At 38.2% G+C, this 17,049-nt stretch overlaps 1 protein-coding gene across 3 annotated transcripts in view; it reads right to left on the reverse strand.

Annotated features, from left to right (window-relative positions):
* Acer3 (alkaline ceramidase 3) overlaps positions 1–17,049 on the reverse strand; it is a 198,653-nt gene that overhangs the window by 32,947 nt on the left and 148,657 nt on the right. For all 3 annotated transcript variants that reach the window (XM_029568869.1, XM_008844216.3, XM_029568868.1), the window contains 2 exons: positions 3,945–4,046; positions 1,579–1,683 (listed from right to left, as the gene is read on the reverse strand). In XM_029568869.1, the coding sequence (XP_029424729.1) occupies positions 1,579–1,683; positions 3,945–4,046 (207 nt within the window). The remainder of the gene's footprint in view (positions 1–1,578; positions 1,684–3,944; positions 4,047–17,049) is intronic.

Consider the following 17,049-nt stretch of genomic DNA (forward strand, 5'->3'; position numbering starts at 1 on the left):
CCCAAGAAACAAACTGAACCCTATATATATTCTATATAGTCTTTACAATGATGTTTTATCATACTTGATATTCCAAGGTGTATTGCCAAAACAAAACAAAGGCACTCTCCTAAATAATCATAATACAACCTTTCCAAGCAGGTAATTAATATTAATAAAATAGTACCATCCAAGCTACAGGCTTCATTTTCATTTTACGTGTGGCATGGATTCTTTTGCTTTCTGAGCTAGATTACTATCCAGATACATGTACATAGCAACAGGTTACACCTTGATAGTTTTTTTTCCAGCTAAACTTCTCAGCCCTTCCTTGTCTCTCTTATGTACCTGATAGTCTTTTTTTAAACATTTTTTATTTATAATTTCTATTATTTTATGTGTATGCATGTATTGCCTGCATGTAGGTAAGTGCACCCATGTCATGCAATGCTAGCGGAGGACAGAAGAGGCTGTTGGATTCCCTGGAACTGGAGTTACGGACAGTTGTTAGCTGCCATGTGGGTGCTGGGATTCGAACCCGGGTCTTCTGCAAGAACAACTAGTGTTCTTAACCACTGAGCCACCTCTCCAGCCACTGTACCTGATAGTCTTAAAGAACACAGGATTTGGGCCTATAAGATAGCTCAGCAGGTTAAGGCACTTGCTGCCAAGTCTGACCAGAGTTCAATCCCTAGAACCTACATGGTAAGAAAACTGACCCCAGAAAGCTGTCCTCTGATTTCCATACATGTACATACATACACAGTAATAAAAACATTTTTCAAAAGTACACGGGATTTTCATTCTGTAGAATGATCTTTAACCTAGTCTCTCAATGTTTCCTTAAGACCGGATCCAAGCCATGAATTTTTGGCTCAAAGGAAAAAAATCTTCCTTTCTATATAAATATTTTAGCTCGTTCAATTCCCAGAAGAACGAACTGTGACCATTTGTGGAGAATGGCACGAACACATTCATTCAATTGTTTAACAATATATCCTGGGTGAATACTATGTGCCAGGCATTGTTCTGTGCATTTAGGAGGTGGCAGTGAATGGATGTGTGTGTGTGTGTGTGTGTGTGTGTGTGCAGATATACACATATATGGTCATAAATATGCTTTGGAGAAAAATGAAGACTGATAAATGTAGTGAGATATGGAGGTATGGATGGAGAACTTCTGAATTCCACTTTCACTGTAAGCAGCTAATCCTAAATAATCTCTGTTAGGGGAGCACAAGGAGCAAAGTGCTAACCACCTTATTTCTGGGAGAGGGTTCTTTTCCCCTGAGGAAGCCTCATATTGAAAACTTGACAAGATCATGCACCATCACACCCTCCTGCCATCCATCAAGACTCCGGTGTAATTGGTTCTCTTGGAAACCAGTGAGCTGTAAACAATCCACTCTCAGAACACACATGCTACTACCTCATACACATGACATAAATGTGGGAGGGCATTTCTTAAGATTACCCAGTGGCAAAGGCAAAGCTGGAGCATAAATCCTAATTCTGTCTCCAGAATCCTATTTGAAGATAAGAGGGGGGGGGGGAAGCAAAACACCTCCAATACTATGCTAAAATGTCTCAATTTCCTACCTGAAAAGGATATGAAGATAAGAACCGAGGCCAGTTAAAATATGCCACCATGCATGAAACTGTGTGGCAACACCTAGGATGGGTGGCACCTTCTTTCGAAAGCTCCTGTGTTGAGAAGGGGGAAACCACGAAGTTAAAATTAAAGATATTTAGTTAGCACTAGCATCGACAGTGTGGCAACTATTGAAATATTCAAAATATGGCAATTATTTAAGTTCCTTCAATCTGCTGTATTGTTTTCCAAAGTGTATTCTGAGAAACAATATTCCCAGAAGTTTCATGAATAAATGACTCAAATTCATGTGGAAAACAATTTGATCTCTTACTAACTTTTAATGCACATTAATAGATTAAAGACTTTGAAAAGTCTTACTATGAATAGTGTTTATCATTTTGTTCCAGATAACGTACTAATCCATAGAACTTGTTTTTTTAGGTAATACTTTATTAATATGCCATGAAGCAACTACTTTTTTGTTGCTGTTGTTGTCTTTTTGAGACAGGGCCTTCCTGTAGCACCACCTGGCCTGGAACTCACTATGTAGACCAGGCTGGCCTTGACCTCACACAGATCCATCTGCCTCTGCCTCCCAAGTATTGGGATTAAAGGCGTGTGCTACCATGCCTGGCTGGAGCAACTACTTTTAGAAACACACTTTGAGCAATACTAGTCTAGCTAGTTCTCTACTCAGGAAGTATATACATTTCATTTCAGTATACCACCATACAGTCCATAAATCCCATACCTGTGAATACACACCTTACTGCTTCTCTGAGGAGGCAGTACTAGTAATGGTATCATAGGTCAGGAACTAAAATTTAGAGAAATTAGTTGTTTTCTAATTTAGCTAGTTGCACAGGTGGGTCTCATCAGGGGATGATGATCTATGCAGCATGTAAAGCTTCTGCATTCTACTGGGCATTCTTGATTCAGAACACACACCTAGATCTTAAGTTTTCTCTTCTCTCGTCTCCTCTCACCCCTACAGGGTTTCATGTAGTTCAGGCTAGTCTTCAAATCCTGAACCTCCTGACTAAAGTTCTGGGATTATGGATATGTACCACCACATCCAGCTAGACTTTAGCTGTCTGAGCAAGGTATGTATTTATTTGCCTACATTTAAAGTTCTACATTAACTTATATAAATTTTTACTACATAGAGTTTCAAACACGTGCAAAAGTAGATAAGGAGCGAGCCGTGTGTGGTGGCAAATGTTTATAATTATAGCACTTGGGAGATGGAGGCAGGTGAAAAAGGAATTCAAGATCATCCTAGGTTACACAGTGAGCTCAAGGCCAGCCTGGGCTATGTAAGATTATCTCGAAAAACATTGTACCACCCAAAAGTAAACAAATTAATAATGCATCTATTACCTAACTTCAATAAAGATCAATTTATACTCAATTCATGTCATCTAAACCTTCATCCATTTCTGTCTCCCATATTACTTTGAGGAAAATTCTAGACATCATATCATTTTATTTCTAAATATTTCAGTATATATGTCTAGAAGAGAAAACTTTACAAAACAGCTATAATACTATTTCACACTTAAAATATAACCCCTTAATAGCAAATAATTATTAATCAGAGTCCCACATTTGTTTTAGTGTTTTTGGAGACAGGTCTCCTTGAAGCTCCAGCTGCCTGGAACTCACTGTGTAGACCAGGCTGGCCTTGATCTCACAGAGATCCATCTGCCTCTGCCTCCCGATGGGAATAAAGTCATGTGCCACCTGGCTATATTTGGGTGTTTTTCTAAGATCCACAAAAGGCTAAAACATTACTAATTAATGGGTTCCCTATACTGCTCAGATTTTTTGATGTTGGGGATCTAACCCAGGGCCCCATGCGTACTAGATAAACACTCTATCACTGAGCTATATCCCCAGCTCCCTTAATATAGCTCTTAAACCTTTTAAATCTGTATGTTATACTTCTCCTTTCTCCCTCCTGCAATTTATATGCTGTAGAGACCAGATCATTTAACATTCAACTGAAACTTGCCGACTGACACTTTTCTTAGAAAATAACATCAATCATATGAACTTACAAATTTACATGCACTTTAAACAGTTATTCAAAATCATTTTTGTTTATTCAATAAAAAAGATTAGGTAGTTTTCAAAGATGTAGTAAACTTGTGATTAACTGTGATGTAAAACATCCAAAGGTCATGAAATATTTTGAGGTTTTAATTTTTAGGTTATTTAAACAGGCATTCCCAGAACTCAACCCTACTATGCTATACAATGTCAATATTGGTAGAGATTCATTTTAGAACATTATTGTTTCTACATGACTAGAAAATTCTCTGCTTAATATAATGCTTCCAAAAGTATTTTCTGGGAAAATATATCTTACCTCAGTGAGTCACAAAAGATGTTATCTACATTCCATAATAAAAACCCCAATAAAAAGATAGCCAAGGATGTATAACCAAGTCCTCTAAGCCATGGATAAACCCTGTGGAGAAAAGAAAAGCAACATGAAAATCTTCAAGTCATGTCGTGATTGGAGGTGAGAGTTAGAAGCCACCTTTTTATGAGAAGGAAAGTTTCTCAAACAATGAAGAGCAAACCCATTTATTAAATGTTTTAATGCCTTTGCCAATCACATATTACATACAAAATATTTTTGGGGGGGGGTCTTGCTATACTGTTCAGTCTGATCTCAAATTTCTGGGTTCCTGAAGTCCTCCTGCCTCAACCTCTCAGGCAGCTGTGGATTGTAGCAGTTCACCACCATGCCTGGACAACTGCCAAACATTTACCTAAGTAAAGATACTGAGAAACTAAGTACGTGAAGAAGATAATTTGATTACTTGTCCAACAACTTTTCAGTGGCATGGAGGAGAGACAGGGATGATAGGTTTGAATTAACATGGGTTGAGGCACATGCTCTGCCAGGCACTAAAGGTAACACACACACACACACACACAAAATCACTTAATATATGTGTCAGCCATTGTTCTAAGCATTGAGTGGGCAGCTGTTAAAAAGACAAAGTCCTTACTCTCAGGGATCTAGCATGGTTGGGAGAAGAAAATGAAACATTTGTTATAAATGTTTTCAAGAAAAATAAAGTTTGGTAAAGGGAGGGAAGGTTAAATATGGAGGTATTTATTTGGGTGGGGCATACCCCCGTCAAATCTTCAAAAGACCCTAAAAGGCAAAATAATATTTAAAAAAAAATTTTTATCTTTATATTTTTATGTGTATGCATGTATTGCCTGCATGTAGGTAAGTGCACTCATGTTGTGCAATGCCCGCGGAGGATAGAAGAGGTTCCCCCAGAACTGGAGTTACGGACAGTTGTTAGCTGCCATGTGGATGCTGGGATTCAAGCCTGGGTCTTCTGCAAGAACATCCAGTGTTCTTAACCGCTCCAGCCCCAGCAAAATGTTCTTTTCACTTTACTGATAAGGAAATTAAAGGTTGATAAGTTACCTAAAATACAGTAATAATAGCATGTTTACATTTTATAGCTTCAATGAAGTACTTTGTTTTTGAAACAGGTTCTTGCTAGGTAGCTATGGCCGGCCTGCAAGTACACTACGCTGATCTCGAATTTGTAAATACTCTCCCTGCTTCTACCTGACAAGTACTGAGATTACAAACAGATATTACTACACCTGGTTTAGGATGTATATATTGAAAATGTATATCTGGAGCCTGGAGAGATGGCTCAGCAGTTAAGGGCGTATATTACTCTTCCAGAGGACCCGAGTTTGATTCCCAGAACTCACATTAGGTGACTTACAACCATTTGTAACTCTAGCACCAGGCAATGTGCTCTTCTGCCCTCCAAGAGCATCTGCATTCATGTGCACATATCCACATAAAGATACAAAACTAAAAATTAAATTTAGAAAATTTAAATGTATACCAAATTTAGTGGTTCACATCTCTAATCTCAGTGCTTAGGTTTTTTTTTTTCTTTTAAAGAGGATGGAATCATATCATATGTACTCTTTTACCTGATAGCATCTTTCATTTGGTATTGATAGATTCATCCATGTAATACACTGTTGCATGGATATAGCAGTTTGTCTAAATGTTAGTAGACATTTTTGTTTCCAGTTTTGAAATTTTATTATTATTATATGTGTATGAGTGTATCACCTGCAATTATGTACCTGTGCCATGCAATGCCCATTGAGGTCAGAAGAGGACATTGGATCCCCTGGAACTGGAGTTATGGACAGTTGTTATCTGCCATGTGGATGCTGGGACTTAAACCCAGGTCCTCTGCAAGAGCAACCAGTGCTCTTAATCAGTGAGCCATCTCTGGCCCGTTTCCAGTTTTTGATCATTACAAATAACTCATCTGTGAATATTCCTAATTACAAAATTATATAGAAATATACTTTCATTTCTCTTGGGCAAATAGGTAGGAGGAAAATGGCTAAATTGTATGACAGATGAATATTTAGGTTTTTAAGGGACTGTCTAAATGTTACCTTTTTTCCCCTCTCACTTCCATTTCCCTTCTCTTTTTACTTCATTTCCCTTTCCTTCTATTCTCTTTCTCTCTTGGAATCAAACTAACTGTGCATGTTAGACAAGCTTCCTAGAGCCCCAAGCATTTTTCCTAATAGTACCAATTTACATATCCTCCAGTCATAGCCAAGTCATTCCAGTTGTTCAAATCCAACACCTGGTATGTCAGTCAGTCCCTTTCATTTTAGCTGCCATATGTGTGGTTTCTCTAGCAGTGCAGTGGCATTTCACTGAGTTTTTTTTATTTGCGTTTCCTTAACCACTAAAACAGAGTGTTCTTTTGTGTACTCACTTGCCATCCATATATCTTCTTCAATGTAGTATTCACTGTTTGAGTTGTAACAGTCTTTTATATACAGTCTTTTGTTGGATATGTACTTTGGAGATAGTTTAAGTCTGTGACTTGCCTTTTGTTTTTTGAACACTATTCTGAAGAGCCAAGTTTGTAACATTTTTTTTCTAAGCCAGGCTCCCTCTATGGTTTCCCACAATGGCCCTGAACTCCTGGGCTCAAGTTACCTTCCTGCCTTCATTTCTTGCTCATGCTACCCAGTCTGCAAAAAGTTTGTAATTTTTTTTTTTTTTTTTTTTTTTTGGTCTTCCCAGGTTTCAAAAAGTTTGTAATTTTTTTTTTTTTTTTGTCTTTTTGAGACAGGGTCTCCCTGTAGCCCCAGCTGTCCTGGATTCACTATGGAGACCAGGCTGGCCTTGAACTCACAGAGATCTGCCTGCCTCTGCCTCCGGAGTGTTGGGATTAAAGGCAAGCGCCACCATGCCCGGCAAAAAGTTTGTAATTTTTTAAAAAGATTTTATTTATTATTTTTATTTTATGTGTATGAGTGTTATGCCTCCGTGTAGGCAAGAGCACCCGTGTCGTGTAATCCCCACAGAGGACAGAAGAAGCTGTCGGAGCCCCTGGAACTGGAATTATGGACAGATGTTAGCTGCCATGGGATGCTGGGATTTGAATCCAGGTCTTCTGCAAGAATAGTCAGTATTCTTAACTGCTGAGCCATCTCTCCAGCCCCCAAAATTTGTAATTATAATGAACTTCAAACTTCAATTTATCATTTTTTTCTTTATAGCTGGTGCTTTTTATATCCTAATAAATAAATCTTTGCCTAATCAAAGTCTGCAAAGACTTCTATATTTTCTATTAGAAGTTAATGATTTTAGTTTTTACATTTAGGGATATGATTTACTTCTATTATATTTTTATAATGGGGCTGAGGACATAGTTCAAAGGAACGACACTTCCTTAGCAGGCATGATGCCTTTGGAAAGATCCCTAGCACAAGAAAAAGAAAAAAAGTGAAGGTATAAGATTATTCAGAATGTTCTACCAGGTGTAGTAGCCCCTACCTGTAATTCCAGCTCTTGGGAGGCTAAGGCAGAAGGATCATGAATTTGAAGTGAGCCTGGGCCACACAAGAGAGAAACTACCTCACAAACAAAAATTCATTTTTCTAGAGCACTTAGTTGAAAAGATGATCCTTTCTAAATTACCTTGGCATTTTTAATGTAAGATTGAGGTCAGTGTAGTGTGTTGGTCTATTTTAGATTCTCTAGAGTCTGTCCTTTACCAGCTATAGTACAGCATTGTCATGATTTGTACAGCAAAATAAGTCAAACACTGAAGTTCTCTTGATTTTTTTATTTCTACTGAACCCAGAGCCTTGTACAGGTTAAGCATATACTCTACCAGTGAGCTATACCCCCCAATTCCAGTACTCTAACTCAAGTGTTCTATTTCAAAACTGTGTTTGTTTTGGTTTTGTTTTTTCTTTTTTGGGGGTCTTTTTGAGACAGGGTTTCCCTGTAGCCCCAGCTGGCCTGGAACTCAATATGTAGATCAGGCTGGCCTTGAACTCACAGAGATCTGCCTGCCTCTGCCACCCCAGTGCTGGGATTAAAGGTGTGCACCACCATGCCCGGCCTTGTTTTTTCTATTTTTTGAGACTGTAGTCCCAGCTGGTCTTGGACTCACTATGTAGACCAGGCTGGCCTTGATCTCAGAGATCTGCCTGCCTGTGCATCCTGAGTGTTGGGATCAAAGGCGTGTGCCAGCACACCTGGCTGTTTTTGTCTATTCTTTATCTTATTTTGAAAAAAGACATTTATTTTTAATTTTATTTGTATGAGTGTTTTGCTTGCATGTATTTAAGTTCACCGTGTGTGTCAGTGTCAACAGAGGCCAGAAGAAGGCATTAGATTTCCTGGAACTAGAGTTACAGACAATTGTTCACCACCATGTGAGTGTTGGAAACTAAACATGGGTCCTCTGGAAGAACGGCAAGTGCTCTTAACAGCCTAGCCATCTCTCTAGTCCCTATCATGGATCTTTTGTATTCTATATAAATGCCCAAACCAAGTTTCAGCTTTTATTTACCAAAAGCCTGTCAGGATTTTGATTATACTAAACATGCAGATCATGTTGAAAAAACTGACATCTCAACAATACTGATTTTTTTTCTAGCCCATAAAAGATAGTTTTTCTATTTATTTAGATCCACTAGTTTCTCAGCAAAAAACTGTAGTTTTTCAATGGACAGGTCTGGCACACATTTGTTGCTTTTACTCTAAACATTTGTTGTTACTGTAAATTGTACATTAAAAAAAATTTTTTTTGTAGTGGCATATGCCTTTAATCCCAACAGGTGGATCTTCATGAGTTCCAGGTCAGCCTGGTCTACATAGCAAGTTCTAGGCCAGCTGGGGCTACAGGGAGACTCTGTCTCAAAAAACAATACAAAACAACCTACTCCCCCATAAACCAAAAACAATTTTTTTCTTCTTTTCAGTATTTACTATTAATACATAAGGATATGATTTTTCTTTGAGGGGCTGGAGGAATGGTTCAGTTAAGAGCACTGGCTGTTCTTGCAGAAGACCTGGGTTTGAATCCTAGCACCCACATGGCAGCTAATAACTGTCCATAACTCCAGTCACAGGATCTGACATCCTCTTCTGTCCTCCACAGACATTGCACAACACAGGTGAACTTACATGCATGCAATACCACATACACATAAAATAAAAAAATAAATAAAAATAAAAACTTTTAAAAAAGGATTTTCCTTTGAATACCAACTAGACTCTTATGATTGCTAAATTTAACTTAACTTCCATTAGCTTTTTGAGTACATGTTCTGTGATTCTTCTGTTTAAAAAAAAAACAGTTTTGAAATAGAAGAACAGAGTTAGAGGACTGGAGTTGGGGGTGTAGCTCAGTGCTAGAGTATATGCTTCTGTAATCTTTTGCGAATACTTTTGTACTCTTCAAAAACCACATCTGACAGGATTTCTAGCAGCACAACTCTGAGTAAAATGCTGCTAGTATAACCTTATTTTATCTAGATGCTACAGGAATTTTAAAAATGTATCTTAAGTGAGTTATATGCTACAAATTTATAGGTTAAGAAAATTCCTTTTAATTATTTAATTTATAAGGTCCTTTTAGACTCTAAATAGGTACTGAATTTTGTAGGATACTTTGTGTACATCCATAAACAGCTTTTATCCTTTCTTAAAAAAAACATGGCAAATGGCAAATAACAGATATTTCAAATATTTTGTTGTTTTAACTATAAGATTTTTGCACATGAATGTAAAAAAAGGATTTATTTTTACTTAACCATGTTTTGACTCTTTGAGGCAGGGGTGCTCATCTAGCCCAGGATTCCTTGAACTTACAGTGGATGATGACCTTGAATTGGTAATCCTACCACTACCTCCCAAATGCTAGGATTATAGGCATGTGCCATCATGACTGGCTTAAAGGTGGTTAATTAAAAAATAATTTAAAATGTCTTAGGTAGGAGTAGGAGAGCCATTGCATTGTAGATGACTGGGTTTCTGTGCCCTGTTCTCTCATAGTTATAGTTCTTCTAATTAAAGTATAGCTATTTAAAGTCACAAGGAAAGCACAACCTGGCAATGTATGAAAAGGGTCTTATTGCCATTGTCTAGTGAAAATTCTGAAGAGAAAATCTTCAAAGTTAATAATGATATAGGCCAGTTTCTGCTTTTCAGAGGGTTTATCAAAAGCCCCATTTGAAGAAGACAAGAGCAAGTCACAGGAAACACAGGGCTCAATATAGAGAGAGCAACTGGCAAGGTGACAACATAGGCCAGGTATGTAAATGTGCCAGAAATATGATCAGTGGGGATGGAGTGCTATCTGTTTTCTGTTCCTAAACTTACCATGGCCAGTCTTCAACTCTCAGTGGAAGTTCAAAGCAAAATTCTTTGGAGGTGTGTGTGAAATGAATGTCTTTGGTTATCCAGGTAGCAAGGCATAAGGGAGAGAGCCAAGAAGTTCATCAGCAAACAGTCCACCAAAGCTCAGTATAGACAAGCTTCTAGAGACATAATACTCATACAACACAGGGTGCAAGAGTAACAAAATACAGAAAGGTCTCAAAGTGTCTGTGTCTGATGTCATTCTGGACTGGCTGCTTGTATGGTGTAAAGCTTGTATGGTGAGAAGTCCCTTCCCTTCTCTTTTCCTTGAAAACTGCCTTCACTTCTCTCCTGGTTTAGATTTCCTGTCTTGAATCCCATGTCTTCCTCCTTTTTTGTATTATTCTCTCAATTTGGTGAAACAAACTCTCTCTCTCTCTCTCTCTCTCTCTCTCTCTCTCTGTCTCTCTCTCTCCTTGTCTCTGTCTCTCCTCCCTTCCTTCCTTCCTTTCTTCTTTTTTTTTTGGTCTTTTTGAGACAGGGTCTTCCTATAGCCCCAGCTGGCTGGCCTGCAACTCACTATGTAGACCAGGTTGGCCTTGAACTCACAGAATGCTGGAATTAAAGGTATGCACCACTGCAACCTGCTCCTTACAAATTTTCAAAGGAGTCATATTTTTCTACCTAAAACTGAGACTGAAGGACAAGGTACCACCTTCTTTCACTGGAAGGCTTTTTTTTTTCTTTCCTTTTCATGGCTTAGTTTTTCACTGACTATAGTTCTTTTTGATAGTCCTGGATGTATGTGTAATATGGCACGGTGATGGGAAAATTGAATCATCCAGCTTTAAAAAAAAAAAAAAAAGTTTTGCTATATAGCTCTGATTAGCCTGAAACTCTTTATGCAGATCAGGCTAGCCTCAAACCTGAGGCGATCCTGTCTTTGCCTTCCAAATGCTAGGATTGCAGGTGGGGGCTATCATACCTGACCCAACTGCCCAACTGAAATATTAAAAAAAATGCCTTCTAATTTTTGTTGCAATGCTGAGGAATGAATTTAGAGCCTTTGCATGTTAGGTAAGTGCACTATCACTGAACTGCAAGTAAGCTCCCAAACTAAAACCTTTATTTGCTATTTTAAGGCTCTTGAAACTAAAGGTTCGAGTTTCCTGGTATCTTCCAATGCCTTCTGACTATCATCTAGGCACTCACTTTCTTTTGTAGCTTCTTTGGATTTTGGGGCTTTGAACTCAGCTGGTACTAAAAGTTTGTTTTATTTTATCCAGAATTTTTAGATGTTTTGTTACCATAGGAATTTTCAGACATCTTCTTAGATATTTAAAAGCAAAGGAAGTTTGAGAGTTTCAATTTGATATAAGAACTTTTATGCAGAAGCATGATCCTGGGTTCTAGGGATTACCAAATTAAGATGCTAAGGAGCTTACAATGGCCAGGCATGGTGGCATGCCCCTTTAATCCCAGCAATTGGGAGGCAGAGGCAAGCTAGTCTCTGTGAGTTCCAGGCCAGCTGGAGCTACAGGCAGACCTTGTCTCAAAAAAAAATAAAATAAAATAAAAAAAAATAAGGAAGCTTAAAATGTAGTTGAGGACAGATAAAAAAACAATGAACAATGATAAACGAAATGATCACCAATAGAGATATAGGAAAGAAGCTATTGCAAGGCAGATAAAAGAAAGATGATCTTGTGGCTGGAAAGGTGGCTCAGCAAAGATCACTGAATGCTCTTGCAGAAGGCCCAGGTTCAATTCCTAGCACCCACACGGAAGCTAACAACTGTTCGTAACTCCAGGTCCAGGGGATCCGACATCCTCTTCTAACCTCCTCAGGCACTGCACGACATGGGTGCACTTATACATATGTAGGCAATACACTCATATACATAAAATAAAAATAAATAAAAAAGGAAAGATGATCTTATTTCATAGAAATTATCATTGGTAAGTACTTTTTAAAGGTCCATATTTGTGTTTCTAAACACACTTACGTCCTATCAGACTGTAGTAAAGCCAAGGGCCGTGGTTTAAGTTTTCCTACATTTCCCTAAGATGCTCAGATTAAAAACAGAATAAGCTGGGGACTCCTGTTTCTGGGAAGATGGAGTAAACTGAATAAACTAAATACTGAGTAAACTAAATACCACCTCAAACCTGTACATTATATAAAAAACAAATAGTAGAAGACTCTAAGAGGTGGAGTGAAGGAGGTGGACTGAGTTGGGACCTTGACACATGAAAAATAGTAGTGAATTCCTTGTGTTTCATTTTTAAATTATTATTTTAAATTGATAAATTAAAACAAATCATGATTACATGTGTTAATGGGGTACTAGCTCATGTCTATGTACATAATGTGAAATTATTAAATCAAGTTGATTAACATATCTGTATCTCACTTGTCATTTTCTGTGGTAAGACACTTGAAATTCAGGCTCTTAGCTGTTTTGAAACACACATTACTAACCATAGTAATCATTGTGTAATAGATCTGAAAAACTTATTCCTCCTATCTAACTGACACTTTGTACTCTTAGATCAACATTTCCCCATTCCTTCTCTGCCCCACCTGGCTTATGGTAACCACTATTTATACTTATTTAGTGTATGTGTTTATCTATATATCTGTGAGTCTGTGTGCATGCACCATGAGTGAGGCCCATGTAGAGGTCAGAGGACACCTTGGGGGAATCGGTTCTCCCCTTCCACCATGTGAGTCCCAGGGATGGAACTTGGGTTGTCAGTCTTGGAGGCAAGCACCTTTACCTAACTGAGCCATCTCACCAGCTCAAGTGTACTTTGTTTTAGCCTGGTTTATTTCACTTATCCTAATATTCTTCAGGTTCATCTATCCTGTGTGTTCTTTTTGCCAGTTTAGGAATGAACCAGTCAGTAACTCGGAAATACAAGACATAGGAAAGGTCCCAACAAACTCTACTTTCTCTAGTCAATGGATCATGAGAAGAGCCATTATGGCAAGACAGAAAAAATAATATCTACTACAGTCAAATAACACAAAGAAACTGTGGTTCCCTTCTAAATCCATGTAGCAAATGGAGATTTCCATCTTTATCAGGCCAGTAGAAGGTGCTCCAACCACAAGCAAAGCTTTTAAGAACAGAGAGAGGGCTTGGATCCAGCAGTATTGGTGGACAATGTGAGGAATGTGGATATTTCATCTTCATGTGAAAACAACACAGGTCTCTTCTTACTCCTCCTGGGGTAGTATTGAAGAAGATCTACTGGAGACCTACTGAAGAGTCAGAACTCTCAACACTTGCCTGGTAGTTAACAAGGCCATACCATTGGGTGTCAACAGATGTCTAGTCAGGATGGTATCAGTGGGCAGTAAGAGGCCAAATAGAGAACAAGAATTCCCATCTCAGCCCAGAAGTTATCAAGAACCTCCTTCTCTCACTGGGTTGTAAACAGAGGCTAAGGCAGAACCTGAATTTCTACCAGTACTTGGCAACTGGCATTCAGGGATATGCGGCACTATAATGAAAAAAACTAAGTTTCCTGTTATGGCGTCCAAGAAGGAGAAAGAAAGATAGCATGACTGAAAAATACTTGAGAGAATAGATGAACACTTAAAAAAAATTTTTTTATGTGTATACGTGTATTGCTTGCATGTGTGTAAGTGCACCCGAATTGTGCAATGCCCATGGAGGACAGAAGAGGCTGTTGGAGACCCTGTAACTGGAGTTATGGACAGTTATTAGCTGCCAAGTGGGCGCTGGGGTTCGAACCTGGATCTTCAGCAAGAACAGTGTTGTTAACTGCTTAACCATCTCTCCAGCCTGATGAACACTTTTAAATGTGGTAGCAGAACAAAAGAAAATAACCCTCTAAACAAACAAACAGAAAACTCTAAGCATGCAGATTCAAGAAGCTGAACCAACTACAGATGTTAAACCCAAAGAAACTGACATTAAGATATATCATAGCCAAACTTTAGAAAATAAAGACCCACAGAATCTTCAAAGCAGTAAGAGAGAAACAAAACCTTATCTCTAAGAGAAATTAATTCAAATGAGAAAGGACTTCCCATCACAAAACAGAAGTAGCATATTTTTCAAGTTCCAGAAGAAAGGAACACAGAGTTCTAAAGACAGGGAATATATCCTTTAGGAATGAAGTAAAAGAATCAAGACATTCTCAAGTGAAGGAAACCTAAGAGGACATATCACTAGCAGATCCATCATAAAAGTAGGCTAAAGGGAGTGCTCTAAACAGGAAAGAAATGAGAAAAGAGTAAATTGAGTTTTTTCCTATTCTTTCTGCTAAATACCACTCCAAACCTGTAATATATATATATATATATATATAAAGAGAAAACTCTGGAGAGGTGGAAAGAAGTGGACTAGGTAGGGACCTTGAGACTTGAAAAATGATAGTCTGTTTTCTTTTTAAATTACTATTATTTTAAATTGACAAATTAAAACAAATATGAGAAAAGAACAAGCGATGGAAACAGGAAAAAAAAATAAAAGGGAAAATTCACAGCTAGGTGTGGTGGTACACATTTGCAGTCCCAGCACTTGGGAAGCTGAGGCAGAAGGATCACAAATTCAGAGCCAGCCTGGGCAACACAGAAAATATATGACAACTGAGGCAAAAATCATAATATTATAGGATGTGGTTCTAAATGTATGTAAAGAAACTATTTCAGATAATTGTATTTTAAATGGGACAGGATAAAGATACTCTATGACTTGAATTATTCTCACCTCCACCTCAAAGATATGTTGAATTCCTAACCCTAGCACCTCTTTATTTCTTTAAAAAAAATATTTTATTTGTTTTTATTTTATGTGTATGAGTGTATTGCCTGCATGTGTCTAAGTGCACCTGTGTCATGCAATGCCTGTGGAGGTCAGAAGAGGGTATCGGAGTCCTTGGAATTGGAGTTATTGACGGTTGTTAGCCTCCATGTGAGTGCTGGGAATTGAACCCTGGTCCTCTGCAGAGCAGCCAAGTGCTCTTAAGTGCTAAGCCATCTTTCCAGCCCTGTAACTTTATTTCTAACTAGGATCACTATAGATATTTCAGATGAAGTCATATTGGATCAGGGTAGGCCCCTACTTCAAGAAAAATCGTGTCCTTACAGGAATATGTGATGACACAGGGAGGAGATCATATGACAGCAAAGGCAGAGACTATAAATCAAAGAAGGCCAGAATTGCCAGTCAACTACCAGAAAACAGGAAGCAATAAGGAAGGGTTCTCACCCTGGCTTGATAGAAAATGGCAGGAAGACACCTGCATTTGGACTTCTGGCCTCCAGAACTCAAGACAATAAATTCAAATTGTTTTAAGACACTCATTTTATAGCACTTTGTTATGATAGCCCTAGAAAACTAATGTATTAGTTAATGTACCTGTAGGAACATAAAGGGGAGATAAGGTTTCTGTACTTAGAACTGACAGCATTAGACCCTTGCAGGTCTTTTTATGCAAACAGCATAAAAAGAAATATAAGCACTGTAGATATACTGAAACGGAATTCTAAAAGATGGCCAAGTAATTCGCAGGAAGGCAGAAAAAAAAGGAGAAACATAAAAATAGAACAATCAGAAAACAAAAATAAATGGCAGACCTAAAGTCAAATATATTAATAATTCCATTAATACAAATGACTTAATATACTACCTAAGAGAGACCAGAAGAGGGTCAGGCACAGTAGTGCACACTTTTGATCCTAGTACTCGGAAAGTAGCAGTGGGGGAGTTTGAGGCCAGCCTGGTCTACAACGAGTTCCAGGCTAGCTGGGGCTATAGGAAGACCCTGTCTCAACAAAACCTACTACACAAAACCCTAAAACAAAATCAAACAAAACAACCAAAACAACAATTTTTTAAAAATAACTCAATTATTATCTAGGAAGAAGGGAGGGGGTAATAGATTAAGAGAGGATAACAGAGTATATGTATGTATGAAAATGCCATAATAAACCTGTTATTTTGTATGATTAATATATGTTAATAATATTAATTTTTTAAAAAAATCCAAAGGAATGTAATTGTGTTGAGAGTTAGGTCCTTTAAAGAGGTAATCAAGTTGGAAATGAGGTCATCATAGTAGGCCCTAAACCAATGACTGGTGTCTCATAAAGGAGGAGCATCAAGACAAGCAATCAAGAAACACCAGATACATACATGTGTGGAGAAAAACCTGATGAGATCAGAGAGAATGTAGCCAATTGCAAGTCAAGGAGGATACCAGAATAAACCAAATCTGCTGACACCTTCATCTGCCTTAGATTTCTAACCTCTAAAAGTGAGAAAATTAATTTTTGTTGTTCAAATCCTACGGTTTATGGTATTTGTTGTAGCACCCTAACAAATTAATACAGAGGACAACTTCCTCAACATCTACAAAAAGCATATATCGGCTACTGCCATTGTTCTTGGCTGCCCATCAGAACTAGATGCTAAGAGACTGCTAAGGAAACAATACACTGTGATTGCAGGATACAGAGAAAACAATCTGGAATTGACCTGAAAACATCCTCCTTGCTCGCTAGCTTTCATAGTGCCGCAAGGTGCTGTGCAGGCCATTGGGGACATCGATGGTGTCCCTGCAACTAACCCTGCATGCTGCAACACCAACCTGCCAAGCAAGATGTACCCATGGGTGCAACAGTGGCACAAAGGTTATGGGTGTGACTAATTGCTTTGAGATTGGATTTGAGCCCTGCTCCACAGGAAGGAATCTGGGCTGGGTGCTATAAATTTTGTCAAAAGTCTAAGGATCAGGAGGTCATAGG

The sequence above is a fragment of the Nannospalax galili genome, unplaced genomic scaffold, assembly GCF_000622305.1.
Source record: "Nannospalax galili isolate Female #2095 unplaced genomic scaffold, S.galili_v1.0 scaffold278, whole genome shotgun sequence".
NCBI lineage: Eukaryota > Metazoa > Chordata > Mammalia > Rodentia > Spalacidae > Nannospalax > Nannospalax galili.